The sequence below is a fragment of the Bos indicus genome, chromosome 3, assembly GCF_029378745.1.
Source record: "Bos indicus isolate NIAB-ARS_2022 breed Sahiwal x Tharparkar chromosome 3, NIAB-ARS_B.indTharparkar_mat_pri_1.0, whole genome shotgun sequence".
Taxonomy (NCBI): domain Eukaryota; kingdom Metazoa; phylum Chordata; class Mammalia; order Artiodactyla; family Bovidae; genus Bos; species Bos indicus.
In genome coordinates, this window is record NC_091762.1 from 100,506,150 (window position 1) to 100,519,976 (window position 13,827).

Genomic DNA, 13,827 nt, shown 5'->3' on the forward strand with positions numbered 1-13,827 from the left:
TATGTTTTTCTTTTTTAAAAAATTCTGGTCTTGGTGCAAATGTTAGTTATGTCTTATTTATATCACAGTTAGGTCACCATGCTGTGACATGGTCTGTATTCATGCTGCCTTAGATACTGGTTCTTTTTTTTTGCCTTAGATACTTTTGTAATTATTTTTGCAGACTTGTGATTGTCCCTCTTAACTTTCTTTTATGTAATTTATAAAAGCTTCTTTAAAATTCTGCTTTTAATTTTGAATAAAAACTTAATTCATTTTTTTAAAGTATATACATATATATCCCTGGTGGCTCAGATGGTAAAACGTCTGCCTGCAATGCGGGTCGGGAAGATCCCCTAGAGAAGGAAATGGCAATCCACTCCAGCACTCTTGCCTGGAAAATCCCATGGATAGAGGAGTCCATGGGGTCACAAAGAGGCGGACACGACTGAGCGACTTCACTTCACTATATATATATATCCCTGATGACTAATGAGGCTGAATTGCTTTTCAGCCTCACTGGTCATCAGGGATATGCAAATTAAAATTACAATGAGATATTCCTACACACCCATTAGAATGGCTAAAATTAAAATGACAATACCCAGTACTGAAAAGGATGTGGAACAACTGCTGGTGGGAATGCAAAAATGCCAGTTTCTCATCTAGATAAACATACACCAGACACTTGACATATATTCCAGGAATCTCATTCGTAGGTATTTATCCAACAGAAATGAAAGCATAAGTCCACACAAATACTTGTACACAAACTTTCATAGCAGTTTTCTCCACAACAGGCAAAAAACGAGAAGCAATCCGAATGATCATCAACTGGTGAATAAACAGTCTGATATACCCAGACCAATGGAATTGTTTCATCAATAAAAAGGAACTACCAATGCTCAAAAACAGGGTGGATGAATCTCAAAACCATTATGTTAAGTGAAAGACGTCAAACGCAAAAGATCACATGCTGTATGATTCCATTTACAAGAAATTCTGGAAAAGACAAAAAAAATCACAGTGACAGAAAGCAGGTTAGTGTTTGCCAAGGGCTGGCAGGGGAAAGAACTGATTGTAAAGGAACACAAGGGAACATTGCAGGGTGACAGAAATTTCCATACCATGATTTTCTTTATCTGTATCATGATTTTGGTGGTGGTGGTGACACAACCATATACAGATCTGAAAACTACGGTATTTCTCTTTGAAGCCATGTGTGAAAATTAAAGAATAATCATACAAGTTACGAAACATGGGGAAAGGTTGAAAGGAGTATCTTGGACTGCTTTTTTTGGCCACACCATGAAGCATATGGGATTTTACGTACCTGGCAGGGGACTGAACCCTGCACTGGAAGCCCAGAGTCTTAACCACTGGACCACCAGGGAAGTCCCTTGGATTCTCAATTACTTCAAAAGCACACCCCAGTTATGTCACCTCAAAAAAGTGCTGAAACACTTAAGTTAAGAATACAATAATAGGGACTTCCCTGGTGATCCAGTGGTTAAGAATCCACCTTCCAAGTCAGGAGACCCAGTTTTGATCCTGGGTTGGGAACAAAGATCCCACATGCCGAGGCAACCTAGCCCATGCTTAGCTGGGCTGCAACCACCAAGCTCATGCACCACAACTAAAACCCAATGCAACCGAATAAATAAATAAAAACAATAATAGGAAACTCCCTGGCTGTCCAATGGTTAGGATTCCATGCTTCCACTGTAAGGATTCAGCAGTTGTGGCCTGTGGGCTCTAGGACGTGTGGGCTTCAGTAGTTGTGGACCAGGGCTCATTAGTTGTGGCTCATGGGCTCTAGAGCACACAAGCTCCAGCAATTGCAGCTGGAGCATGGGCTCAGTAATGCGGTGCACAGGCTCAGCAATTGTGGCACATGGGCTTTAGTTGCCCATGGCATATGGAATCTTCTCAGACCAGAGATCAAATCCGTGTCCCTTGCATTGGCAGGCAGATTCCTATTCAATGTACCACCAGGTAAGTCCTTCAATCCAGTGCTTCGGCTTTTCAAAGGTTACTTTTCTCTCTGTTAAATCTCATTGTGCTGGTTCTTCTTGAACCGTCATTTGTTTGTGAGGCTCTGACTGAATTTAACATTCAACAATGGAAATGTGCCATCAGCATATGTAATAAGTAATTTCTTCAGTGTCTTTATCCAAGAAATTGATTAAAATGGCAATTAGGACAAGGATAAGAATAGAGGTCTGTGTGACATCATTTCAGGCTGGTACCAACACATTAAATCAACCTTCTTTTGTGGACATTATATTTCAAACAAGTGTTAATCCAACCAGCAATAATACTAGCAAAGGTATTCCAAAAGTCTTTTACTCCTTCAATGAATAATTATACATTGCCTACTATGTACCGGGTACAACGTTACATGCCAACTAGGGACACGATGATGGAAAGAGCCATTCTTTGTAAATGACAATTCCTATAACCACAGTTGGTAAAGAATTCGCTTGCTAATGCAGGAGATGCAAGATACACGGGTTCGATCTGTGGGTCGGGAAGATTCCCTGGAGAAAGATATGGCAACCCACTCCAGTATTCTTGCCTGGAGAATTCCATGGAAAGAGGAGCCTAAAGGGCTACAGTCCATGGGGTCACAAAGAGTCAGACATGACTGAGCAACTTGGCATGCATGCATCAGTCCTGTGAAGGTCCTGCCTGCCAATAAAGAAAGAATTAGTCAAATGCTATCAATTAGATTCCTGGTATGTACAGCCCTTCTATTAAAATCTGAACGTCTGGCACAATTCATGGGTTAGGTCAACCTCAGTATAAATTACTTGAACCCAATAGACTGATTTCAGAGAAAAATCATCCAAGCCTCATCTTTCCATCTGTGGTCTCAATTTCTCATTGACAATTTGCTAATACCAATGAAAATTCATCCATTCAATAATTACCGATTATTGTATTTTATGATAATTGTTACAGGAAGCTATGGAAATATTTTAAACATTGATGCTGGATAAATATTAACTAAATGAAAATTCAGAAGATAAAACTAAAAGAAAAAAGAATAGCCAAAATCAGATTTTGTTTTTGAAAGAATAGACTTTAGAGTGGAGAGTGGTTAGAAAGGAAAAAGAATGAATTAACAGTAATGAGGTCCCAGCAATGATCAAAGAGATTGCAAATGTGGCTTAGACTGGTGAAAAAAGTCTAAGGTGAAAAAAGGTAGACCTCTTAGAAATGTTTGGAGCTAGGATTCACTGGGTGATTGGATGGGGGAGAATAAGGGAAAGGAAGAGTCAAAATAGACTTCCAGGTCTCTGGTTTTGGGCTATCGGGGCAGGGAAGGGGGGTCATGGTGCTAGTTAACAGCTGAAGAACTGGTTTAGGGGAACACAGAGGCAGAATAAACAGATGAGTGAGTCTTAGACAAAGATCAAAGTTGCAGATACTACTTGGCGTATTCATGAGAAAGCAAAGCAGGAATTAACCTTAAAGATTATATATATATTCTTATATATATATATGTCTTAAGACACATATACATGTATATATGTATATCATATAATTTATAGTATATAAGGATATGTATATATATTGTAGGAAGGTGGACCCCTTCCAGGGCCCAAGAGTGGAGCTCTTGTCCAACACTTGGAAATGAACTGTCTGAGGAGACACATGCAGGCAAAAAGCAAAAAACTTTATTGGGAATGAACACCCAGGTGGAGAGCAGCAGGGTAAGGGAACCCAGGAGAACTGCTCTGTCACATGGCTCGCAGTCTCAGGTTTTACAGTAACAGGATTAGTTTCCGGGTTGTCTCTGGCCATTCATCTTGCTTGGCCCAAATTTCCTCTGACTCAGAGTCCTTCCTGGTGGCCTGTGCCTCTCTCAGCCAAGATGGATTCCAGTGTGAGGGCTTCTGGACAGTTGGCAGGACACACCATCTCCTCCCTCCTCCTTTTGGCCTTCCCAAATTCTCCAGGTTAGTTTTGGGGAGCAGCACCGAGTTCTTTATGGGAACCTCCTGTTGTGAGACAATTCAGGCAAGCAGATATTATTGTGCCTGGCCTAGGTGGGAGGTTTTGGTCAACAGTTCCTGAACAAATATGTGCCACACTCAGTCATGTCCGACTCTGCAACCCATGGACTGTAGCCCATCAGGTTCCTCTGTCTGTGGGATTTTTCAGGCAAGAATACTGGAGGGAGTTGCCATTTTCTTCTCTAAGGAATCTTCACAAACAAGGGATCGAACCATGCATATATTTTAAGATGAATAACTAATCTTGGACAAGATGCCATCGAAGTTTTTCCCTATCCCTAGGAACATACAATATAGTAATATGATTGGATGATTCTTTTTATACATGCTTTAGAAACCACTAATTGGAATCATAGTTTCTACATATATAGGGAAAATGGACATTCAGAGAAATCCTCTCAATAGATACTAGGAAATGAGAGAGAAGTCCAAAAATCTCACAAACACAATCACCCAGATGGCTTCAAAATGAAAATAGTTGCTACACTCAGGCTTTTGGCTAATTGTTCTCCAGACTCTGGTCAAATCTAACCTCCTGCAAATTATCTCCCCAATCATTACACCTAAGACAATTCCTGTCCCCTTAGTTCCTTATTCTATTAAATGTTGTCTTATTACTTTTAAATTGGTTTTTTGTTATATGTGAATCTTGTAGACCCAAAAATTCTCTGGAGGCTGGGTCTGTGGACTGTATATGGGTCTGCAGACCATATATGGATCTGTGGGCTGTATATGGCCATGATTCTATTAACAACAAGGATACATTATAGGACAGACTTTTTTAGAAATGCCACAGAAGCTGGGGTGGCATCAAGGTATATTCAGTGTACAGTAAGTCAAAGCAAGGAAAGTATTCAACACTAACTATCAAATGTGCCATCAAACATAAAATATGCAACTGGAAATCCTTGATTACGAGAATGGAAAAGGAGGAACTAGCCTGAGGTTACCATAAGTAAGTAAATTGCTGAGGAAGAAAAGCACAAGAGGAAACAAAAGGCAGATCCCTGGGAGGAAAGACATAACTAGATTCAGTTCTAGAGAAGTAATTATTTTACACACCCATAAAAAGACAAATAACCCAATTTTTTAAATGAGCAAAGAGTCTGAATACACATTTCTTCAAAAGATATACAAAGGGCCGATAATCACATAAAAGGATGCTTACTGTCATTAGGAAAACACAAATCAAAACCACAGATATCACTTCAGAACCACTAGGATGACTAAAATCAAGACAGACAATAGCAAATGCTGATGAAGATGTGAAGAAACCAAAATCATCATACACTGCAGTTTATCAAACACTGCTGCATTTAAACAGTTATCATAAGACCAAGTAATTCCACTCCCAAGAAAAATGAAAACTGTCCATATGAACGCTGTAAACAAATGTTCATTATTCATAATAGTCTAAAGGAAAAAACAACCCAAATGTCAATCAACTGACAAACAGATAAAATAAGGTATATTCATACAATAGAATATTATTCAGCGGTAAAAAGGAGTGACATAATACATGCTACACAATGGAGGAACCTTAAAAACATCATTTTAATGGAAGAAGCCAATTACAAAAGGCCACATATAGGATTCAATTTATATGAAATGGATAGAATAGGTAAATCTATGGAGGCAGAAAGTATATTAGGCAATGGCACCCCACTCCAGTACTCTTGCCTGGAAAATCCCATGGACAGAGGAGCCTGGTGGGCTGCAGTCCATGGGGTCGTTAAGAGTCCAAGACGACTGAGTGACTTCATTTTCACTTTTCACTTTCATGCATTGGAGAAGGAAATGGCAACCCACTCCAGTGTTCTTGCCTGGAGAATCCCAAGGATGGCGGAGCCTGGTGGGCTGCCATCTATGGGGTCGCACAGAGTCGGACACAGCTGAAGCAACTTAGCAGCAGTAGCAGCAGACAGAGATGAAAATAAGGTGATAACTAAAGGGTCTAAGAATTCTTCCTGATATGATGAATATATTCTAAAACCGACTGCAGTGATGGCTGCATCTATGAATATACTAAAAATCACTGAATTGTACAGTTTAAATGAGTAATTTTATCATATGTAAATTATATTTCAATAAGCTTTTTTTTAAAAAAAAAATTAATTCAGGAATATTCTACTTCAATTGTTAGGCTAGGAATTCAGCAAACTCAGTCCAGTAATTTCCTCTGCAACAAACCACCTTAAAATGAAACATTCAGCTTTACCTTAATGGCAGCAGTTCTCAAAAGAGTGTATTTAAAGCAAATACGGATGCCTGGGACCACTCCAGACCCACTGGATCAAAATCTCTACAATGGTGCATGGATTTTTTTAAGTTCCAGAGGTTAAAAGAGGAGAGAGGTGGGGCTTTAATAGACATGTTGAAAACAAGCGGAGAAATCTGAATTTTTTTAAATTAAATTTATGTTAAACTTCTCAGATCTGGTAATATAGATGACTCTTGAACAACACAAGGGTTAGAGGTGCTGACATCTCCCAATCCCTCCCCATCCCCATGCAGTGGAAAATCCAAGTATAAATTTATAGCTGGTCCTCCCTATCCACAGTTCTGCATTCCAGGATTCAACCAACCACGGATCTGGTAGTATTAATGGGAAAAAAATCCATATATAATTAGGCCCACTCAGTTCAAATCCCTGTTGTTCAAGGGTCCGTTATATATTGTGGTTATTTAGGAGACTGTCCCTTGATTTTAGGAAATATACTTGAGGGTGCGATAGCATAATGTTTGTTACTTGCTTTGAAATCTTCAGGGGAAAAAATATATACATATACACACAGATAAAACAAATGTGACAAAATATAAAGTTACAACCAAATTGGTCAATCTAAGTAAGTTTAATTGCCATTCTTTCCATTTTTATACAAGTTTGATATTTTCAAAATAAAAAGTTGGGGAAGTTCCACAAATGATGCCAATTATCCCTGTAGCCTAAAATCACAAACCTCAGGTCATATCAAGAAATCTTTTGATCCAAAAACTAACTTCCCACCTGCTATAAGCAGACTTCTTCCCCCATCCCCACTTTCTTGGATGAACAAATGGACAAAGCTTTCTACTCCCTTTATGCCAACCCAAAAGATTTATGGTCCCAAAGAGTAGATGAACTTATCTTAATGGGAACAAGCTTCTGTTATCATATCCTGCAAATTACTAGTCTGCCTTGTCTTACAGATAGAGGGAAGAGGGTTGAGATCAACAGAAAGTCAATGGATTCCCTAAGTAAATAGGCAGGGCCACTGAGGGTAAAAGGGTACAAGATGCAACAATAGGCAGAAAACAACCTGCCCAGACTATACAGCTTAACATGTTAGGTCCTGTCTACTATACAAAGCTAGACAAAGAAGAGGTTCATTCTTTCACTTAATATATACTGAAGTGCCTGCCTACTCTGTGTAAAACATGTTCCCTATCCACACGTACTAAATATGTATACCACAGAGCTATATACGGAAGCAACACAACTTCAAAAGATTTAGAATCATTTCCATAACAAAGCTCTTTCTCAGGAAATTTATCCATTAAGGTTCAAATCATACTGAATCTTTTTATTGACTCGCATTACATAGTCAGTACCAGTGACAGCATGAGAGAGCATTCAGAATATAGTCTATTAAATTCCATTCTTTTCCGTTGTTTGCTTTGAGAAATTAATCTAGCCAAACCCTAAAGGAAAAATAATAGCTGTGGTAATGACAAATGACAACCAAGGATCTGTTCACAGAGCAAGGGAGCATCTGTACTAACACTTACCAAGCCAGCGGTAAGAGAAGGCGCAGACTGTCCGAGGGACTGATTCCTCATCCGCACCAGGTTGGACGCTTCTCCTGAAGACTGCCAAGTCACCTGTCCCACGCTGCTGTGTGCACTGCCGGACAAGGGGAGCAGCTGCTTGCCTTCAAACACAACGTTTGGAAAATTAACAAATTATTAATTAACAAAATGAAAAAAATACAATGACAGCAAATGGATTAAAAGTACATTGATCCAAAACAAAGTGAAGCCCCTCCACATCCATTTTAGGATCTGCAGCCCTCTAAAAAATTCCACCTATGTTGGCGGTGGTGAGAAATCCAAGTGGAATACTGAACTGAGTGGATGATTTTAAATTCTCTGTAATATCCACCACCATGCCAGGGCCCAGCTTCCAACCTAACAGGCTTGTTCCAACCTAAGACCCAACCTAGAAGGCCACTAGTTTTCCAGTCCCTTCCATCCTACCTAGTTTCTCATCAACTCAATGTGGTAACAGTGGAGCTGGAAGCTTCTCCTAGACAAGTTTAGCCCTTAGGTTTCCAGAAGACAAACACTGAATCTATGCTGCTCTTGCCAGATTCCATGTGTTCAGTCCAGGTTGATTGAATGCCTTAATCCTACTGAAAGACTGCAAGAAAGTCATTTATAAAGACTGAGCACCTAGAACTGCAATGACTTTCTAGCTGAGGTTCAAGTCCTATTTCAATCCCTTCCCTCACACCATTCTTCACATCGGTGTTAGTGATCTAATGAAAACAAATATGGTCATGTCATCCCCTTCTCATGACTCCCTACTGTTTAAACAATTAAGCCACACTTTTTATTGTTTTTTTAGTTTTGTTTTTTTGGTTTGTTGTTTTTATTTGGCAGCACCATGTGGCATGCGAGATCTTAGATCCCTGACCAGAGACTGAACCCACACCCCCTGCAGGGGAATCACAGAGTTTTAACCACTGGACTGACGGGGAAGTCCTAAGTTACACTTTTAAAACTCTAAAAAGATCCTCCATAAATCCATATTATCTCCCTGGCCTCATCTCTTTCTACTTTTTCCAAACCCATTCACTCATTCAATTTCAATATTCTGCCCTGCATATTCACCTGGCTTTAACTTGATCACCAATTTACTTAAAAACTCTTCTTCTTCCTACAAAATTCTATTCGTCAGAGAAGTAACCACTCTTATAAAGAGGTATGAGCAAAAAGTAGGTTGGGGTTTTTTGTTTTTTTTTTTTTTTGCTGTAACATACCCTTTTACTGCAAACAAAATGTGACGGAACTTATTTGGAGGGCAATTTAGCAAAACCTATTATAATTATAATTTGAGTAAGCCTGGACATAGCATTCCATTTGTAGGAATGCAAAGGAAAAAAAAAAGTAGACCAGAAAGTTAACCCTAGCAATGCTCTCACTATAATAAAATGAGGGATAAAATAAATGATCACTACAAATTAAAGAAATTATAATATCTCCACATAATGACATACTGAACCCATTAAAAATAATGAGGCAGCTCAACATTGCAGCCAGGAGAAAATGTTCAATGTTCTCAGTTGAGTGAAAATAGCAAAAAGGAAGTATATAGCATATGATCTCAATTTTTATTTTTAAAATAAAGTTTATATACTTACATAAAATTTTAAATGTATATTTAAATATAATGGAGTATATATAAATGGTTTGGAGGGAGGGAAAAGAGAAGAAAGTAAAGATTTTCAACTTTGACATGAAGCATGTTACTGCACTCAAATTTTTTATAACTGGTATATTTTACATTTTTCATCAGAAACAAAATTAAAAAAAAAAAAAATCTAGCTTTCTCTCAAGTCTGCTCTCAAATGCATGCTTTAATGAGAAGTCTTTCCATGAAACCCTCCACAAAAAATAATACTGGTTCTCTATTCAAAACCTCCACAAGCCTGGAGTAGAGCCTGCCTAGTTTCTTTTCTTCCTTCTGCAAATGTTGCCAAGCTCTCCAGGAGATTTGCCTATAGATGTGTAGCTATATAACCTAAAGGAAAATTAGTTTGTTAACTTCCCATCTACATATCCAAAGGCTACTATCACAATCCTATCTCTCTTCAAAATAAGTGCCTAATGGGGAAAGAGACTTACACAACAGCAGACGAAACCCGTATGGACATATACTAGTAAGGGCTTGAAGCTTACCAAGAAGTGTCAAGAATTAGAGGAACACAAATAGTTTAAAACAAAAGGAACAATATGAACAAATAGAGCAACTAGCCCTTTAGTAAACAAATAACTCAAGGAAAAAAACTTCTTAAAAATTCTAATAATTATTCTTAAAATGATTTCAAGAGCCTATTTTTAAGAAATATTCCCAGTTAAAAATGGTTGAATGACCACATATTTGTATCTTCTGTCCCCCTGGAAACTCCATTAAATGAGAATAAAGAGGGAATTCCCTGGCAGCCCAGTGGTTAGGACTCACACTCTCACTACAGGGGGCCTGGGTTTGACTCCTGGTCAGGGAACTAGGACCCCACGTGCCACAGGGTAACTAAGCCCATGCCACAACTAGAGAGAGTCTACATCCTGTACAGCCTGTGCTCTGCAACTAGGGAAGACCCCGTGTGCCACAATGAAGACGCAGCGAGCCAAAAAAAAGAAAGCTTAACGAAAATTTTAATTAAAAAAGTAAAAATCTATTTACTCATAGGGAATGAGAAGATAAAACACATCCTTGAAAGAAGAGCAGAACACTATGGAAAAAGAGACAAACAAGAAACAGCTCTGTGTGATTAAAACATGACAGACAAAATAAAAATCTCAATAGAGGAGTGAGAAGAGAAAACCAAAGGAACAGCCCTGAAAAGGAGCAAAAGTAAAAAGAAACTGATACTCTTCACTATAGGCCAAGGAATGTAATAAGATTACTTTTCCTTCTTCAACTAAAGTCAAATAGATTCTTTTTTCATACTCTATTGACTGCTTAAAACCATGCCATGTTTTAATTGCTTTCTATTTAGGCATGACTTCCTTGTATTAATTGTTCCTTTTGAATCTTTTAAGACTTTTCTATGGAAGAGGTAGGGAGACATTATGGCCTTTGGAATGGATTTCAGAAATAGAAAAAAAAAAAAGAAAAGAAGTAGCAAAGTTTGTGAAGTCTGAAGAAATAAACACAGAGCAAAAATTATATTGAAAGGGAATAACCAGTAATAATGGTCAATCAAGAAATATCTAGCAGGTTTATGAGGTTAGGATTAAGAGATGCAATGAGGAAACAGCAAAGGAAGACAGCCTTACTCACAAGTGTTCTACAGAAGACTGTTACCACAGAAGAAACTGTCAAGATGCCAAGTTAATACACCCTTAAACATTGACAACACAGTCCCAAAACTCTTAAAAAAAAAAAAAATTAGATCCTTACCTGACAAAGAACTGGCCAGGCTTCCTCTCCGTAACTTACAGTCATCCTGACTAAGTTGTCGTTGAAGTTTAGCTTTTCCAGTGGATGAAAATATGTCAGGATTACTGAGCTTCCTGAAGAGCAGGGGACTACGTCCAGTTACCACATCCTGCAAAGGAAAAAAAAAAGTAAAACACATAAAACTTTAACGTTTTTTCTGAAAGTGTAAGAACTTTATATTTAAACATCTCTACAACATTCATTACAGTTAAAAAGTGCCAACATTTTATACTTCCTATTGAACAGCTGAAGCCAGAAACAAATTTCTTAGTGACAACTGTTTCGGTATGCCATGAATGATGTGAGACATTGATTACAAAATCCCAAAGGAAAAGTAGGGGATGAGATTTCAAGGTGACACAATAAGGCACTTTGACAGGATATATTATTCATAATGAGTACATGTCTACTTATGTTTATTTACTTTTCTCCTTTTAGTCACATTATATCCAGTAAAGAAAAGCATATTTCAGTTTTTTAAAAATCATAAATAATAAAATACCTGTCACACAAAGTTATAAATATCCCTAACATTCAATTAATGCTTAAGTAAAACTCAGAGCCTTCTTTGTATGTCTGTAATACATATGTGTATAATTCTCCAGGCAAGAATACTGGAATGGGTAGCCAGGCCCTCCTCCAGGGGATCTTCCTGACCTAGGGATTGAACCCAGGTCTCCCACTTTGCAGGAGGATTCTTCACATCTGAGCCATGAGGGAAGACCTTATGTTTCTATAATAGGAGCTAAATATATGTTTTCAATGAAAAAGTATAATAGTACAAAGGAGGCAATACAGACAATATGAAGTGCCTGCCTTCCCTTTGCCTTTAGTCTAGCCCATCCCACTCCATCCCAATGCCACTTCCTCCTCACCAGTAAGCATCATCAAGATGCAGACATTCTAAAGCAAACACCCACCTAATTAGTAGCATTAGATGAGAAAATATTGTTTTTAAAAAAGGCAAATGAGGCCTATCTTTTACATTTCAATAAAGGAAGCTACAACAAATAGAGATAAGCAGCACATCAATCGGACCTGGACAGTACAAAAAAAAAATGAGAAGCATGAAGAGAAATAATTGAAATGTACATTACCTGCCATTTTAAAAACAAGACACAAGTACCTAGTACCACAGCAATACTAAAAGCCACAGGAAATAGAGAAACGTCTACCTCCTGGAGAAAAGATTTTTTTAAAAGCCTCTGGTCTCACATACTGTGACAGATGGGTTCACATGCAGGAAAGCACAAATACTCGTTGGTAGTGGCTATCCAGAATATAATTGACAAATACCCCAGCATAAAAAGAGTGAGGTTGATGAAAAACAGCTGAAGAGGAAGGGGGAAAAGTTGTTTTCTTGCTTGTTGTTGTTTTGTTTTTTGTCACACTGCGCTGCTTGTAGGATTTTAGTTCCCTGACCAGGGATCGAACCTGGGCCCTCAGCAGTGAGAGTGCAAAGTCCCAACCACTGAACCACCAGGAAAGTCCCGAGAAGAAAGTATTTTTTAAATTGGTAGTAAATGGATAAAAGAATATGGGGGATAGTGAGGCACTGTACCATTACTGGTAGCATTGAAAAAGACCCTGATGCTGGGAAAGACTGAAGGCAAAAGAAGAGGGCAGCAGAGGATAAGGTTGGATAGCATCACCAATTCAATAGCCATGAACTTGGGTGAACTCCAGGAGATGGTGAGACACAGGGAGACCTGGAGTGCTGTAGTCCACGGGGTCGCAAAGAGTTGGACACGACTGAGCGACTAAACAACAACAACCATGAAGCAATTGATGTGTCCAGGCAACTGCATCAGGAATGAGCAGGAAGAAAGGGGAGCTGGAAGAAGTCAGTGCAAAAAGAGAAAGCGTCAAGGCAGCAGCCTATATTACCACCAAGTGGTGTGACAAGGATGAAACAGTACTTATGCATCAAGTAGAAACCATGAAGAAATCAGGGTTTGGGCACTAAAGCTCGTAACCCATCCAAAAGGGCTGGCCATTCACAGAGGCAACACTCCAGCAAGCAGCTGTGGGTGGAGGGAAGTGAGGAGGCCTTACAAGATACCAAGGTGAAGGAATATCCTATATGAAGGCAAAATGGAAAGGAAAATACTCCCCAAATAACTTACAAATGAGCAACAAGACAGAGCCAGCACTTGGATGCCTGTTTCACTGTATGGATGAACAGTTAGTCTTAGGCACAAAAGGACTGACAACCAACAGGACTAGATCAGCATCAGTTAAAAGAAAGGCATATCCTGTTCAATCTCCCTATTCCCTATAACGTACCAAAGAAAAGAAGTCAGAGGAGAGGAAAAATGAAAGCAGATTATGCACCTTCTTATTCCAAGTCTCTCCTATCAAAACTTTGCAAAGGGAAGGAAATGTTAATTAAATGGGAAATGAAATTTAACTTTTAAACCAGGACATCCTTTTAACTTTAGTATATTACTCATTTCATAAAAGTACATATAACTAAGCATATAACTTAAAGAACTTTTGCAAGTTAAACATATCCATGTAACCACCATCAAGATTTAAAAAGAAAAAAAAGAAACATAACCAAGCACTTTCCAGAAAGCCCCCTGTGCTCCCTTTCAGTCACTACACTATCTCCCCAGGATA

The 13,827-nt window shown here is 38.6% G+C and overlaps 1 protein-coding gene and 1 non-coding gene across 5 annotated transcripts in view; both read right to left on the reverse strand.

Annotated features, from left to right (window-relative positions):
- Positions 1-13,827, reverse strand: part of MAST2 (microtubule associated serine/threonine kinase 2) — a 206,790-nt gene that overhangs the window by 168,564 nt on the left and 24,399 nt on the right. For all 4 annotated transcript variants that reach the window (XM_070786616.1, XM_070786615.1, XM_070786614.1 and 1 more), the window contains exons 2-3: positions 11,167-11,314; positions 7,770-7,912 (exon numbers count right to left, since the gene is read on the reverse strand). In XM_070786616.1, coding sequence (XP_070642717.1) covers positions 7,770-7,912; positions 11,167-11,314 — 291 coding nt within the window. The remainder of the gene's footprint in view (positions 1-7,769; positions 7,913-11,166; positions 11,315-13,827) is intronic.
- TRNAE-CUC (transfer RNA glutamic acid (anticodon CUC)) lies at positions 12,619-12,691 on the reverse strand. The gene has a single exon. It is a non-coding gene; the product is annotated as a tRNA-Glu (tRNA).